Here is a 15,768-nt window from a genome sequence, read left to right as displayed (position 1 = left end):
CAGGTGCTTGGGGAGGAGAGGCAACAAGAGGGGAGGTGAGTGAGGGGAGAGGGTGGGAGTGTAGAGGGGTGGTGGGCAGGATATGGAGGAGAAGACCCAGCAGGTATCAGCACTGAAGGTGCTGTCCCAGTGGCAGTGTGTGGAGTACCTGCTGTGTGCCAGCTCCTTGTACAGCCTCACAGCCTGGGCTCAGGGAGCCATCAGCGACAGGGAGAGAACCCAGATACAGACAGACAGAAATCAAGAGACAGACGGGGACTGCAAGTAAGGGTCAAAGAGAAGACAATGGGAGACAAAACCAGGCAGGAACATCAGGAGGGAAAGAGGCGACAACTGAGAGAAAGACAGACAGGCAGATGGAGGAGAGAGGCAAAAACTGAGAGATAGACAGACAGGAACCATGGTGGTGACGGAGGCAGGATCACTGCCCCAGCCAACAGGGGTTGAGGGAGAAATCCAGGTCTGAAGGAAGAACCTGCCAGCAGCCAGGTAACTTGCCCCCTCTGCCCCCCCTCCCCCAGTCCCAGCTGAGAAGCAGGGCCTGGCCTCTGAGCAGCCCTGACCCCGGGCTTTTTGCTCCTCTCCTGGGGGACCCGCTGCGTGTGCGAGTAAGCAGTGTCCAGGGAGTGTCCAGGGCGGGCTGGCAAGCAGCAGTTCCCCACAGCCACATGGAAGGCTGGGCCGCCCTCTACTGGCCGGCCACCAAAACTCAGGCTGCAGAGCCCCTGGGCAGAGCACACAATAGGGGCTGGGAGAAGAGAAACCCCTTGATAGCAAATGACTTGGCTCAATCAACATTCAGATCCCAGCACACACTGGGGGTCTGCTGGGAGAGGAAGTGGTAAGGAAGGGCACCCCGGACACTGCACACCAACCCCTTTGTTCAGGATGCCACTTGCTGCCCTGTCCCTGCAGGCAGAACCCTCAGGTCCAGGAGCCTGGTGAGGGGGGGCATCTCCAATGGGACATTTGCACTTCTTGCACCAACTGTAGGCTCTTTGGGCGAAGAGAGATGATGCTTCCACCGGGACACAAGACCAACAGGCAAGTTAGACCCTTGGCAGCTCGGGCTCCCAGACAGCAGAGCTCACCTTACATGCCGTACCCAGGAGGGCGCCGTCCCGGCTCCACGCTGCACTCTGCACCAGCTCTCCATGGGCTGCCAGCTCTGTGGAGAAGCAGCCAAGGTCAGGAGGGGCCCTGGAGCCCTAAGGGTACCTGGGAGGGGGTGCAGGTGGCCAGGCTTGGGTAACTCTAGGGGCTGAGACAGTAGCGCCATGTGGCTAAGCTTCTCCTGGGTTCCTGACCCACAGAAACGGAGATAATAAATGTTGGTGGGTGTGTGTCTCAAGCGTCTTGACTGTTGAGATAACTTGTTACACAGCAAGCAGTGAGGGCTATGCCAAAGCTGCAGGCCCTGGGTAGTGGAAACCATTGATGTACCCAGCTGCCCACCCAGAGGTGCCTCGGAAGATGACGCACAGTTGTACTCTCACACACAGGGAGGCACTCTGAGTCAGCGCTTTGGGACCCCTTTGCATTGTGCTGAACTTCCCAGGAGGGAGTGGTCGCTCCTGAGAGAACACTGTGCGCAGGAACCGGTCATGGAGCCCGCAGCACAGGGCCAGTGGTGCAGGAAACCCCAAAACATGACCCACTGCCACTTCCAACTCCCAAGGACCTGACCGGGCAGAGCAGCAGAGTCCCGGAGGGCTTCTGGCCTGTTAGTTTTTCCGAGGCTCCAGCTGCATCCTTAAGAATGATGTCGTCTAGAGGGAAGCGCTGAGGTAACTGTTACGCTGTGCACGGCCCTGGGCTGCTTTGCTCCCAGGCCCAGAAGTAATGAGAGTCGCCCCAAGGAATTCAGCCAATGGAAGCCACACCGCACGGCCACCTGTCTCAGTCTCCCTCAATGTCTCCCCATTTCCAGGGTGCGGGTGTGCAAGAGGACTCAGAGAAAGGCCGTTGGCATCACCACCGTCCCATGCTGCTCAGTCCAGAGTCCCACGAGCAGGCCGGTAGCATTAACACAGAGGGTGCGATGGTGAAGCACTCAGCTGCCAACGGAAAGGTTGGAGGTTCAAACCCGCCAGCAGCTCCGAGGGAGAAAGATGTGGCAGTCTACTTGTGTAAAAGACGGCAGCCTAGGGCACCCCTTGCAGCTGTTCTACTGTCTGCCCTGGAGGGTCACTCACGGGGACAGCAAACAACAGCTCTGGTGGCTCAACAGTTAAGCACTTGGCTGGAACCCTCTCAGCACTACCTCAGGGGATGACTTGAGTTTTGCTCTCATAAAGACGAGAGCTATTTTAGAAACCCGATGAGGCAGTTCTAGTCTGTCATGGGGGGGGGGGTGGCACTGAATTGTCCTGAAGCCCACCCCCCAAATAACAACATGGAAAAACAAGGAAACGTGTGTGTGTGTGTGTTTGTGCTTGCGAGTGTGAGCACACTTTGGGGCCGGGAGGGGAAAATGCAGCCGAACAGTGAAACCTTCACCTCTCCGAGCAGGAAGTTAACTGAGTTCATTTTCAGATCTGAAAACACTCGAGAACCCCCAGTATACGTTTGCAGAAGGCTATGGATGACATTGGATCCCCACCTCCCCATATGAATTAAGCCTCCACTGAACTCCCCGGTTCACTGAGCAGAGATGTGAGAGTTTTGTCCTCTGACAGAGGGCAGGGAAAGTGGATGACTGCAGGGACAGTCAGGTTAAAATTTAACATCTTTCCGTTTACTTTCCTTTTTAACCCATTTTAAACTTGCTTTAATGATTATTGCTTTCTGCTTTCTTTTGGATTGAGGTTTCTCTCTGGATTGATTTCATTGTTCTAGTGGGGGGTGGGGAGGTGGATTCCATGTGCCTTTCTTTATCTGAAATCCAGGACAGGTAGAGCTACAGAGACAGTAACTAGACTGATAATTTCTTAGGTGTATGACCGGGAGGCTGGGGGGAAATGAGGAGCTAATAAAAATGGATACAAAAATGAAGAAAATGTCCTAAAATTTAATGTGGTGAAGACTGTAGAATGATTTTTAATATATTTAAACCATAGGATTATTTGGCACAGGTTCTTAAGTCAATAAAACTGCTCTTTTAAAAAAGGAGGCAGAACACCCATAAATAAACGAAGTAAATCGAGTTGGTGACTCGTTTCCCCATCTCTTTAAAGAGTGCTATTGGACTGTGGATCAGGATTGCGTCGCTTTGGGTCCTTTTGACATTTTCATAATGCAAAGTCTTTCTATAGATGAGCATGATGCATTCATTCACTTACTAAAAGTCGCCTTCTGTTTTTTGAGGGGGCAATGCAATCACAGTACAAGGAGGTTATTTAGAGATGGTTCTGGACTGAGTGACTCTCTTAAAAGCATAGGTTTATGCTGAAATCTTCACCCCTGGTGCTTGCCGGAGAAGACGTCAGTGGAAAAAGAGAATGAAAAATAATGGAATTTTGACGCAAATTTTTTGAAGGCTCCCTTGTGTGTTTGGAAGTAGGGGCTTTAAAAGATGCAATTAAATCAATCGGTTAAAAAGTGAAACAAAACAGTGACTGTTAAATTCATCCCAACTCATAGCAACTCCACATGTGCCAGGATACGGTTGTACATCATAGGGCTGTCAACTCCACATGTGTCAGGATGGGGGTGTTCTTCAGAGGGCTGTCAACTCCACATGTACCGGGATCAGGCTGTACTTCATAGGCCTATCAACGCCACATGTACCAGGATTGGGCTGTACTTATAGGGTTGTCAATGGCTGCTTTGGGGGTTGTAGATTACCAGAACTTTCTTCCGAGGTTATTTCCAGCTAGGCTTGAACCACTAGCCAGTGACCTGGCAACTGAGTATGTTAATCACCCAACTGAGAGATTCCTCAGGAAAGCAAACATGAACCCTGAAACTACTGCCCTGAGATCATCTTAAAACCTTACCCCCAAAATATCCCCTGGGGTCTTCTTAACACCAAACCAGAGCTTAGTTCAAATGGTATGGACGTCTGCTCTGAGCACTGGGTTCTTTTAACAACTACCTAAAAGGGATCACTTTGTCCACAGAAACTCGAAAGGGTAGATGGAAACTTGGGGGCAGAGAGGTGATGTTCTTAGGGAGGAACAACGCAGACAGGGAAGGTGACAGTGGCTGTAAAACCATGCATCTATGTCACTGAACTGTACATTCAGAAAGAGTCTATGTTGCAATGCATGAGGGGATTCAAAAAATTTATGGAAAAGTTCTACTATCTTGCAACTCCATTTTTCCACCAACTTTTCAAATCCCCCTTGTATATACCCAACCATAAAATAAAATAATAAGGTTAACTGAGGCTATTCTAGTCTCGTACGGAAATATAAACTCAACCAAAATCTGCTGCCATCGAGTCAATTCTGACTCATAGTGACCCTGTAGGGCAGAACTGAATGGCCTCATTTCCAAGGCTGTAAATCTTATAGAAGATTTCTTTTCTAGGAGCAGCTTGTGGATTCAAACCTCTGGCTTTGTGAAGAGCAGTCCAGCCCAGTGAGTAGTGTCCTTATAGGAGGAAAAGGGGAGACTTAGAGAGACAAGGAGGGAAAGGAGTCCTGTGAAGATGGAGGCAGAGACGGGAGTGACATGTGTACGTGTCAAAGAATGTCAGGAGCCAGAAAAGTCAAGGAAAAGTCTTACTTTCCCTGCGAGCCTTCAGAGAAAGCCCGGCCCTGCCACACCTTGACTTGAGACATCTGGAAATCTCCAGAATGGGGATGGTAAGTCCCTGCAGGGTAAGGCGCCAAGTTGGTGACACTGCGGGAGCAACCTGAGACGCTAACCCAGGGAAAGAGGGCAGCAGCAGAAGGAAGAGCTGACGTATTTTGGTCCTAGCATTAAAATCCTCGTCCCTTCCAACTCCAACCGTGAAGGTGCTGGTGCTCCCGGAGGAGGAGGCCAGCAGGATCCATACCTGTAAGGGGCTGCTGCCTGGCCACGTCCCAGATCTTCACACTCTGGCCTGCTGTGCTGATGAGAACGCCGTCAGTCGTGGGGTGGAACTGCAGTACCTCCACCTGGAGGGCCTCGGGACCCAGCACCACCCCAGGAGCTGTGGGCAGAGGTTGGCCTGGTGCAGGCAACCGCCACAGCTTCACCTGCAGGGGAGAGCGTGTGCATCAGCCCTGGGCTGGGGACCTGCTGCTGTTCCTTGCTGGAAGCGGGCTCCGTAAGATGCCACAGAACCCTGTGGTGGGGGAAGGAGGTCAACTCCAGGGCCGCAGAGAACTGAGCAGCCACAAGAGAGCAAGATTTTTGGAGGCTCCACTTGGTCCCCTCCACATCCTGTGTCCCCTCCTATGCCAGCAGTCAGAGCTGTCATCATGGCCCCCAGCTGGCACACAGGAAGTGGTGTGGAAGGAGCGTCCTAATTCTGGCCGCTGTCTCCGCACCCCCTCCCAACACACACCAAACCCAAGCCTGTCGCAACCCCATGTGCTACAGAGAACTGCTCCACAGGATGTTACTGGCTGCCACCTTTATGGAAGCAGGTGGCCTGGCCTTTCCTCCTTGGCATAGCTTGGGTGGGTCCAAAGCACCGGCCTTTAGCTTTGGAGTCAAGCGCAAACCATTTGCGGGCCCCCTGGGGACACCGGCAGCTGGGCTGTTTACTCTGGTGGGAGGGGAGGAAGCTGGACGGAGGGGGCAGCACAACTCCATGGGGGCTCAGAAGGTTTCTCTTGGCTGGGAAACAGGGACAAGGCAACAGGTAGTCTGCATGGGCTCCACTCACCGTCCTGTCGGCTGAGCCTGTGGCCAGAAGGAAGTCATCGAAGGGGGAGAAATCGAAGTCGGTGACCAGGTCTGTGAAAGGAGAGTGGTTGACACCAGGCTGAGAACATGCCAGAACATTCTATCTCCAACGCCAGTCAGCGTGACTTCTCTGCTGCACGCACGCCCACCCACGCACACGCGCGCACACACAGCTGCCACCCCCACATACTGTTGTCCACACACACACACACACACACACACACACACACACACACGGGTAGGCTGCCACACTACAGGCCACGCCACCTTGGGAAACCGCAAAGGTAACCGCCTCAGGCTCCTTCAGGTGACAACTGTCCCCAGGAGCCCTGCTGGGTCACCAGCACCCAGGGCCCACCTCTGCTGTGTCAAAGAAAACACCCTCCTTGCCAGCCACCAACAACTCACGGAGAAAGTGCAAATAATTAGAAAAGTCTTAACTATCTGTCGAGTGCAGATGCCCAAACTCAATAAATGGGTCCCAGCCACCCCCACCGATGAAGTCAATGACAACCAGTCATCTCAGATGTCCCTCTGGGGATACTCCCCTCACTGTGTCTGGCACAGAAGCTGATCAAAATCCTCACATGACTAGCATGTGCCAAGAAAGTCCTATTAAAACTAGTGTTTTCCAACCAATAAAACCTTTTGTCTCTGACTGCCTTACTGACTCCGATTTTCCCTCTCCAAACAGCGAGTGAAGAAGTTGGGAATGAGCTGGGCCCAGCTCTGGGCCTGGTGAGAGGTGCAGACAAAACCAGGCGAGCCCTAGCCTGTGGAAGCACGGAGCCTCGGACACTCCCCTCCCCCTGCCTGACCTCTGGAGTCACTATGACTCAAAGCACCTTAATGGCAGTGGGTTGTATCTCTGGGTGTGGCCAGGAAGTGTGTGTGTGTGTGTGTGTGTGTGTGTGTGTGTGTGTAGTACTCATGATAAATCTTCACCTGTGCCATCAGTGGATCCCTGGGTGCCTGCATTGAGTCACACAGCCAAAGGACCAAGAATCAACCCCTTTCCCAGCATCAGATCATGGGCCAGGGCCACAGCTGCCAAGCAGAGGCCAGCAGGCTGCCAAACGGGTGCAGTCTGAGCCCAAGAAAGGCACACTGTTCCCTCTCACTGGCTGGCTACCAGGTGCCCCCACTGCAGCAGACGCTACAAACACTCTCTGTGTAAGGATCCATCTTCAGCCCAGCCCCTCGCTAGAGGACCCTGAGCAGCCTGGCTTGGGAGGAGATCTGGCAGCAAGGACTACCTTATTGGGGGCCAAGAGGGAACACTGGGCTAAGGGCCACTCAGGGCTGAGTCCCAGAGGTGGATGGGCTTCTGGAGTCTGGACCAGAGACATTCTTGAGGCTGGGAGAGCTCTCTCCTGGTTTGGCAACCTGGAGCAGACCACCCTCCTCAACTCTAAAATAAGACCCCAGACTTCTGAGTCCAAGACCAACCCTTTCCACGAGAACCCCCAGCGAGAGTGACAGAGGGACCAGCAGAGTCTGACTCCAAAGAAGGCCCAGGCTTCCACTCACCTGAATGGCAGCCCAGGTGGGTCACCACACGTTTCTTGTCCTCTCCCTGGCCTTCCAGAGGCACGATGCCCAGCACACCTGGTAAGCAAACAGACATGCGGCTGTGACCTCTGGTCTCCTGGAGACCCCTACCTCAGGCCCAGGTCCTAGGACCCTGGCTCCTAGAGGAGACAAGCCCTGCCCCTAGAGGCCAGTAACAGCTGGTCTCATCCCTGTGGACACAGCTGCCCGCCCCCAGTGAGACCCTTGTTGTATGGAAGAATCTTCTACAAGCTCTGATGTCCTGAAGACATCTAGGGGCGAGGTAAGGGGATGTTATCTCTTTGTTGCATTGTGGCTCTTGAGAGGTCACCTAGTGATCACTTTTCCCAGGATGGAGGGGGGCGGTTTATCAGAAGCCAATACCAGGACAACAGAGCTGAGGGATAGAGCAAGAGGGAAGTATACAACAGCCCCTGCATCTAGCCTTCCTAAAGCCCTGGACATGTCAGTGACCCGAACCAAAAGCTACCTATTCTTTGCTTAAGCTGGTAGGAGGTCTCAGTCTGCCTAACTAACCCAGGGCAGCTTCTCAAATTCTGTGATCCCATGCACCCAGCCTCCCACAGGAGCAGTCTTTCAGACCCCGGGAGTGAGCAGGAGGCGACACAAGGCCCTAGTCCTCCTCAGACACGGAGATGTCAGTCAATCTCTCTGTCCACCTCTCGGCCACTCTTCTGCAAACCAGTCAACATGGCTGCTACAACTCCCCCAGTCTGATTTGCTTGCATGTTGCCCAGTTTTTCAGCTGAAGGCTCTGCCTGGCTACTTCTCTCGGAGCACCAGTGGGATCCTCCAAGTCCCGCACCTGTGAACAGCCTGTCTTCCTCCCCGCTCCATGTAAGGACACTTGTGTCCCAGTCCCCCTACCTGGGAGGTCAGAGTTAAATGCGATCAAGCTGCAGCTCGATTTGATGTGGTTCCCGCACGAGGGGGCAGTTCCTGCTCGGATGTCACTGATCCAGGCCTGCCAATATGGAAGAAAAGTGGTGGTAAGGGCTCAGGTGGGGAGTAGGGAGCCAACTGCAGGACCTTGCCTTAGAGCTACCCCATTAGAGATGCTTTTCTTTGGTGGAGTCCCACTCCATGGAGCGTGCTCATGACATAACTTGCCTCGCTGCTGCAATCAGTGGCTGGCTGGGCAGTCAGCCCTGAACTTGAGGTGACTCTGTAACAGAGTGGAGTCACTCCACAGGGCTTTCTTGCCTGTCATCTTTCAGAAAGGTGTCCCGGTAGAGCCCTGGTTAAGATGTTTGGCTGCTAACAGAAAAGTTGGCCGTTTGAACCCACCGGCCCTTCCAGAGAAAGCTGTGGCAGCTGCTTCTAGAGCGACTCACAGCCGTGGGAACCTGACAGGCAGAGCTCCTCAGTCCTTTCTAGCTACTAGGAGTCTGAATCGACAGCAGTGGGTCTGGAGTCCTTGTGGAAGAAGCTGGCCAGGTTTTCTTCCACTGAGCCAACTGGTGAGCCCTACTAGTGTGCATCACGGGGCCTCCTCGCCAGTATCACAAACAGGCTGAGTTTATATAGCAGTTTGGTTCCTTACTTAGTGGGAGGAGGCAGTCAGGGGAACACTTGGACTGAGCAGAATCAATGGACCAATTGGACAATGTGCGTGTGGGGTGGTGGTGGTACATGTGTGGTATGTGTACAAGTGTGTGTGTGTTCTTGTTCACAAACAAACAAAAACACTCACTCCATTGAGTCAATGATGACTCACAGTGACCCTACTGGTCAGGGTGGAATGGTCCCTTTGAGTTTCCAAGACTGTAACTGCTTATCTTTCTCCTGAGGAGCAACTGGTGGTTTTACAGGGTTGCCCTTGTGGTCAGCAGTTCAACTCACAGCCGAGGGAAGGAGAAAAGCAGAGACAGACATGAGCGCCAACAGAGAGAAAGACGGGAGTCTCCACTTGTTCGGCTCTGCTGCTGCAGGGCACCCATACCGAGGAGGGTCCTCCCAGCATTGGGAGAAGGCGCCTAAGCCAGGTAGGGCACCTCCTGCACTGCCCTCCTTGGGAGAACATGCTTTCCCAGGAAAGCCCTGGGGGGGAAGCAGACAGCACACCCTCACCAGAAGGTGCTCACTTGGACATCCCTCTACCTAGGGGCATTTGCTCTGAAATGAAGCCCAACAAGGTCTGCGCTTAGCTTCTCTTGTCACTGCCACCTGATAGATTGAGCACCCACGGCATCAAAGAGACACTGCAGCAAACTAAAGGTCCTGTCTCACGGTTCGCCTGGCACAGGTAGAGCATTATTTCCCCTGGTAGCATGGTGGTTACATCTTGGGCACCTAACTGTAAGACCAGCAGTTCCAAACAACCAACCGCTCCGAAGGAGAAAGACGGGACTTTCTGCTCCCCGAGTAGAGGTATAGTCTCAGAAATCCACAGCGGCATTTCTACCCCGGCCTACAGTGCCACTTTAAGTTGGCATAGACTCGATGGCAGTGAGTTTGATTTCAAAATTGGTGTGTAGAATACAGACAGTGACAGGAAGTACCGCTGCCAAGGACAGCTTACCTGGGACTCCGCCTCTCCAACTTAGACCATTTTCCATGTGTCTAGGCCTGCCAATGGGCCTTACTGAAATGCAGCCACCTGGGAGGTCCCCCGCACAACAAAGCAAGCAGCATCCGTGCTGGTCTTCATGCACATCTGAGCTCGTCCCTCTTCCAGCCCTGCAATGGCTCCCTGCCTCACTCAGAAAGAACTTACGGGGTGCTCGACTCTGTGGGGACAGCTTTGATCTCCTCCACCCCTTCTCTGCTCCTGAGCTCCATCGACACCAAGGGCTACTTTTGGTTCCTCCACCAGAACCCCAAGTCACTCCCCCTGCTCCAATTTCATCCTCAGCTTTAATGTGACATGCTGCCCCCCCCACCTAGACCCCTTATTGTGATGATACCCCCCCATACCTCCTGTGTTTGTGGTCTTCTAAGCACTATTTTTGGGGGGAGTGCGGGGGCTGTCACAGACTACAATGCAGAACATACACCAATCCAATAGTTTCTCCACGTACGATTCGGCGACAGATGACAGGCAGTTGTGCAATCATGCTCATTCTCCTTTCTGAGCTGTTCCTTCCCCCTACCCCCACCTCAGTAGCACAAACTACACTGAAACTCAGTGCACTTACTCACACTTGCAATCGACTTCAACATCACTGTGCTTCTTTGGTGGTCTGCCACGGCCCCCAGCCCCCACCCTCACCCGGGAGCTGTAGGCCCACTAGGGTCACCCCATGGCTTCAGCAGTTGCTGTTGTTAGGTGTTCTCCTGGTTTTGGACCCCACGTGACAGAGCAGAAATGCTCCCAGAGGGTTTCTTGGCTGACATCTTTTGTATCACATGCTTTGGACATGCCATGGGGGAGACCAGTTCACTGGAGGAGGACACCATGCTTAGGAGAGGGGCAACAAGAAAAGAGGAAGGCCCTCTTCGAGACAGTGATACAGTGACTACAACCACAGGCTCATGCACAGTCCTGGGTTTGAGGATGGGGCAGAATTGGGCAGTACCTAACCACCACCACCTCCAGGGGGGTGGGGAGGGGATTGCCAGCTCTTCCTTCCAAGGAGTCAGTGGAGGATTGGAACTTTGGGGTTAGCAGCTAAGCCACCAGGGCTCCCTGAGTATAGAACGCAGAGGGGGCAGGGAAAGAGTGTCAAGCGAATATAGGGGAACCTCGGCCAGCCGCAGGCTGCTCAGATAATTACTTGAGGTCAGCTCGGAGGCCCCACTACTCAGGGTCACTCCCAAGCCCTGGGATGACACAACCCAAGGCGCTGCAAGCCAAGGCCGGCACCCTCTGACACACGCCCTCTCCCCCAACCCCGGGGTCTGAGGCGCCCTCACCACCTGCCCCAGGGTCTGAGGCGCCCTCACCACCTGCCCCTGTTCTCAAGCCCCACCCAACACGCAGGCTGTCTGCACGGGAACAGCACGCTGAGCTTGGGACGAGCAAGCGCCAACCACGAAAGGAGGAAGCTCCTGCGGAAACCGAGGGAGGGGCTCCCCATCTCCGGCCCGGCACGCGGGGCCACCCAGGTCAGAGCGGAGAGGGACGTCCCCGACTCAAGGACCCCGGAGACAGGGCGGAGGAGCTGGCGGAGTCTCAGCTCCCCTAGGGGCCCGACCGGAAGCTAGAGCCCAGTAGGTTTCGGGCCCGGAGGGCTGCACCGCCTCTAGGGTCCCTGGGTGGGTGGGTGGAAGGGTGGATATCAGGAACCCCCGGCGGCGCGTCACCTCAACACCGGACTCTGCCCCCGGGGATGCTGGACTGCCAGACGTGGGCCGGGCCTGTAGGGGGCGCCCGGGAATCAGGGGGCTCTCAGGGCTCCGCCGCCGGGGGGGCTCCGCCGCCGGGGGATCCCCACGCAGGGGCCCCCCACGGGAGCGACAGGGGCCGGCCTGGCAGCGAGCGGGCACGCGGGCTTACCTCGCGGCGGGGCTGCCGAGCCTCGGTGTGCCGAAACTTGGACACCTTGAAGCGATGCATGGCGGCGGCAAAGGCGGCGGCGATGGGTGCGGAGCCGGGCGGCGGCGATGGGTGCGGAGCCGGGCGGCGGCGATGGGTGCGGAGCCGGGCGGCGGCTCTCAGGTGCACAGCCAGCAGTCCCTACTCCCGCCGCCTTCGGCCCCGCCCGCCACCCAGGGCCCGCACCATCGCCACGCCCCGCCGTGCTTCTGGCCAATCATAGCGGCCGCCGGTCCGCCGGGCCACGCCTCCGAGTCAGCTCCTTCCGCGCGCGCCATAGGCCCCGCCTGCAGACCAATCGCTGTCAGGCCGCCCCGGGAGGCCACGCCCAGACTCCGGCGCGGGCGGGTGGTCACGTGCACGCGCCTATCCGCCCACGGCCGCGGCGTGCGTGGGGGCTAGGCGCGACAATCGGGGTTTTGTGTACCATCTCGTCCCCTTTGGCCCCAGGAGGCTTGCTTCCCGGTGTACAGGGCCCGTGCACAGGACGCGCCCTTCCTTTCCCTCCCCTGGAAGCAGGAAGGGCAGACATTCTGTCCATTTCAGAGCCAGTAAACTGAGGCTCAAGAGCACCTCAGTGTCTGACGTCAGGCCTCGCCGCTAGAGGGACAGGAGAAACAAGAGACCAAGTCAATGGATGCAAATAACTGTCCGTGGGACCTCTTGAAAGTTCTCTCCCCCCACTCCCTCTGTACACCACCTACCCTCCTTAGGCCAGGTGAGGTGGGTATAGAGCTGGGGGTACCCTCAGCATCCCCCGTATTGGGGCGTTGGATGTGATGGGACAGGACTCCCCGAGAAATTCTTGTGAGGTAATTTGTAGATAAGCTATAGAGCCATAGATAAGTGCTGATCAACAATGCATGTCCCCGGACTGACATTGCCGGGCTTGACTCACCAAGCCTAGGGAGATTGGGTTCTTAGTTCTACCCCCGGGCCATTCATTCCACAAATTTTAGCTTTGAAAATGGATTCCACGATTCCACAGTGTGCTTGTTGACAGACAGACCCAACATCTGCTCAGGCGAGGCAAGGAAAAGGACTTTGATCTGAGGAATGGCAAGTATGGACCAGTTGCAGTGAAATCCCTTTCCCTCAATCCGATGGGCGGGGCATCTTCTCTAGGGTTGGCTGACTCCAGGGTGGTTCTGAAAACGTTGCCTCCAGATGGGTCAGAGTGGACCCCAAAAGTTCTCACAGGCTAATTACAGGGTTACAGGGGGCTCAGTACCTACTGTGGGCCGCTATGAGTGGAACCCACCCACCAGCACCTACCAACAACAAAAGATGATAAAATTCTTACCTCCCATTTGTTAGAAACAAACAAAACAAAACCTACTCCATAGAATCTATTCCAACTCCCAGCAGCCCTATTCAGCATTTCCAAAACTGTTAATCCTTACAGCTTCATTACTCTCCCATGGAGCATCTAGTGGGTTTGAACTGCCAACTTTCCGTAAACAGTCCAAGTGCTACCAGGGCTCCTCTCAAGCAGGATACATTAGTTCAATTCCCAGTCAACGTACCTCAAACCAGCACCCATCTGTCAGTGGATGTTTGTGTGTTCTAATGATGCTGAGCCGGTTTCAACATAGCTTCCAGACGAAGAGTAGGAAAAAAGGCTTGGTAATCTCCTTTGGAAAAACCAGTCCATGCAAACCCAAAGTATACTTTGCCAGTATCCCAATTCAAATGCATTGATCCTTCTTCAGATTTCCTTATTCATTGTTCAATCACAAAAGGATGAATGTTGTATAAGACCGCTGTTATTACAAAATATTAAGATAAACGTTATCAAACCAAAAGAAACTTTGATGGTTACTAATGGTGGGAGAGGAAGCAAATGAAAGGGAAATAAGGTAAACAAGTGGCCATCCCCCCCAACGATCATGATCCGAATTCTACCTTACAAGTCTGGATAGGGCAGAGGATGTACACTGTGCAGATAGGAGCTGGAGACACAGGGAATCCAGGGTGGATGATACCTTCAGGACCAGGGGTGTGAGGGGCAATACTAGGAGGGTAAAGGGTGAGTGGGTTGGAAAGGGGGAACCGATTACAAGGATCTACATGTGACCTCTCTGGGGGACTGACAACAGAAAAGGGGGTGAAGGGAGATGTCAGACAGGGCAAGATATGACAAAATAATAATTTATAAATTATCAAGGGCTCATGAGGGAGGGGGGAGCAGAGAGGGAGGGGGAAAAAGAGGACCTGATGCAAAGGGCTTAAGTAGAGAGCAAATGCTTTGAAAATGATGAGGGCAAAGAATGTACAGATGTGCTTTACACAATTGATATAGATATGGATTGTGTAAGAGTTGTATGAGCCCCTAATAAAATGTATTTTTTTTAAAAGTGGCCATCTAGCTCAGAAGCAACAAAGCCCACATGGAAGAAGCACACCAACCTGCATGGTCACAAGGTGCCAAAGGGATCAGTTATCAGGCATCAAACAACAAAAAATCTTATCACTGTGTGCTCACCTCCCTGATATGATTGGTGAAGACAAATGGGTGCATAAGCACATGTGTCGAAGAAAGCTGATGGTGCCCGGCTATCAAAAGATATAGCGTCTGGGTGGCATGGAACCTGCAGCTCAGGGAGAGGGACATATCTGATCAGAGCACATGGGAGCAAATAAAGGGGCAGTAGAAGAGAGTGGAGCACATCCTGGCCCACCAGGCCTAGAGGTTGATGACCTCAATTAGAGCAGCCAGTCCACAGAGAGGCCCACATGGCCAGCCCCACTATGAGACATGATGCCCCTCACTGACCCTTGGCCCTGCGAGGGACAGCACCTGAAACACAGTGTGGGAATTGCGCCCAATCTGATCCCACCACACCGAGGCAAAGTGTGGTGGAGTGCAGCGGAACAGCAAGAGAACGGAGCAGCAAGGTCCCCAGGGAATGCTAAAGGTAGACTTTGGGGCCAGGGCGTGGTGCCCGAACAGACTGGACTGGAAAACACTCCTAAAAGCCAAACGATCCTTGAACTAACTACAAGCTTTTCTTTCTTGTTGTGTTGTTTTGTTCTTTGTCAGTGGTTTGTTTTGTTGTATATTGTTGCTTGGTTTTGCTCTGTTTTTGTATGTTATTATCTCTGAAGGTCTGTCTAAATAAGAGGCTAGATGAACAATCTGGAGGAGAAAACAATGGGACCGATAGTTCCGGGGCAACATAGGATAGGGGGATGTGGGGGAAAGGAAGTGGTGTTAACAAACTCAGAGACAAGGGAACAAGTGATCCAAATTGGTGGTGAGGTGGGTGTGGGAGGCATGGTAGGGCATGATCAAGGGTAATGTAACAAAGAAGTATTGCTGAAACCCAGGTGGGGACTGAGCATGATAGTGGAACAGGAGGAAGGTCAAGGGAAATAGAGAAAAGAGCTGGTAGGCAAAGGGCATTTATAGAGGTCTGGATAATGACATGTACATATGAAAATATATACATGAGGATGGGGAAATAGATCTATGTGCCTATATTTATAGGTTTAGTATTAAGGTAGCAGAAGGACATTGGGCCTCCACTCAAGTACTCCCTCAATGCAAGAATACTTTCTTCTATTAAATTGGCATTCTATGATGCTCATCTTCCTGACACAACCACTGAAGACAAAGCGGGTGAATAAGCAATTGTGGTGAAGAAAGCTAATGGTGCCCAGCTATCAAAAGATATAGTAGCTGGGATCTTAAAAGCTTGAGGAAAAACAAGCGGCCATCTAGCTCAGAGGCAACAAAGTCCACAACAAAACACACCAGCCTGTGTGATCATGAGGTGCCAAAGGGATCAGTTATCAGGCATCAAAGAATAAAAAATCATATCATTGGGTGCACATCTCCATGATACAATCGCTGAAGACAAATGGGTGCATAAGCAAATGTGAAGAAAGCTGATGGTGCCCGGCTATCAAAAGGTATAGCATCCAGGGTCTTA

General features: G+C 53.4%; 1 protein-coding gene across 1 annotated transcript in view; it reads right to left on the bottom strand.

Annotated features, from left to right (window-relative positions):
* The window catches only part of CORO7 (coronin 7), a 63,377-nt gene extending 51,381 nt beyond the window's left edge, over positions 1 to 11,996 (bottom strand). Inside the window, exons 1-6 of the mRNA XM_075564343.1 lie at positions 11,795 to 11,996; positions 8,224 to 8,320; positions 7,315 to 7,392; positions 5,765 to 5,835; positions 4,946 to 5,129; positions 1,092 to 1,168 (exon numbers count right to left, since the gene is read on the bottom strand). Coding sequence (XP_075420458.1) covers positions 1,092 to 1,168; positions 4,946 to 5,129; positions 5,765 to 5,835; positions 7,315 to 7,392; positions 8,224 to 8,320; positions 11,795 to 11,854 — 567 coding nt within the window. The 5' untranslated portion in view covers positions 11,855 to 11,996. The remainder of the gene's footprint in view (positions 1 to 1,091; positions 1,169 to 4,945; positions 5,130 to 5,764; positions 5,836 to 7,314; positions 7,393 to 8,223; positions 8,321 to 11,794) is intronic.
* Positions 11,997 to 15,768: the final 3,772 nt, after the last annotated feature.

Source organism: Tenrec ecaudatus, chromosome 12 (assembly GCF_050624435.1).
Source record: "Tenrec ecaudatus isolate mTenEca1 chromosome 12, mTenEca1.hap1, whole genome shotgun sequence".
In the NCBI taxonomy this organism is placed as follows: Eukaryota; Metazoa; Chordata; class Mammalia; order Afrosoricida; family Tenrecidae; genus Tenrec; species Tenrec ecaudatus.
Note: the sequence above shows the minus strand (reverse complement) of the source record. Positions and strands in the feature narration are given on the sequence as shown.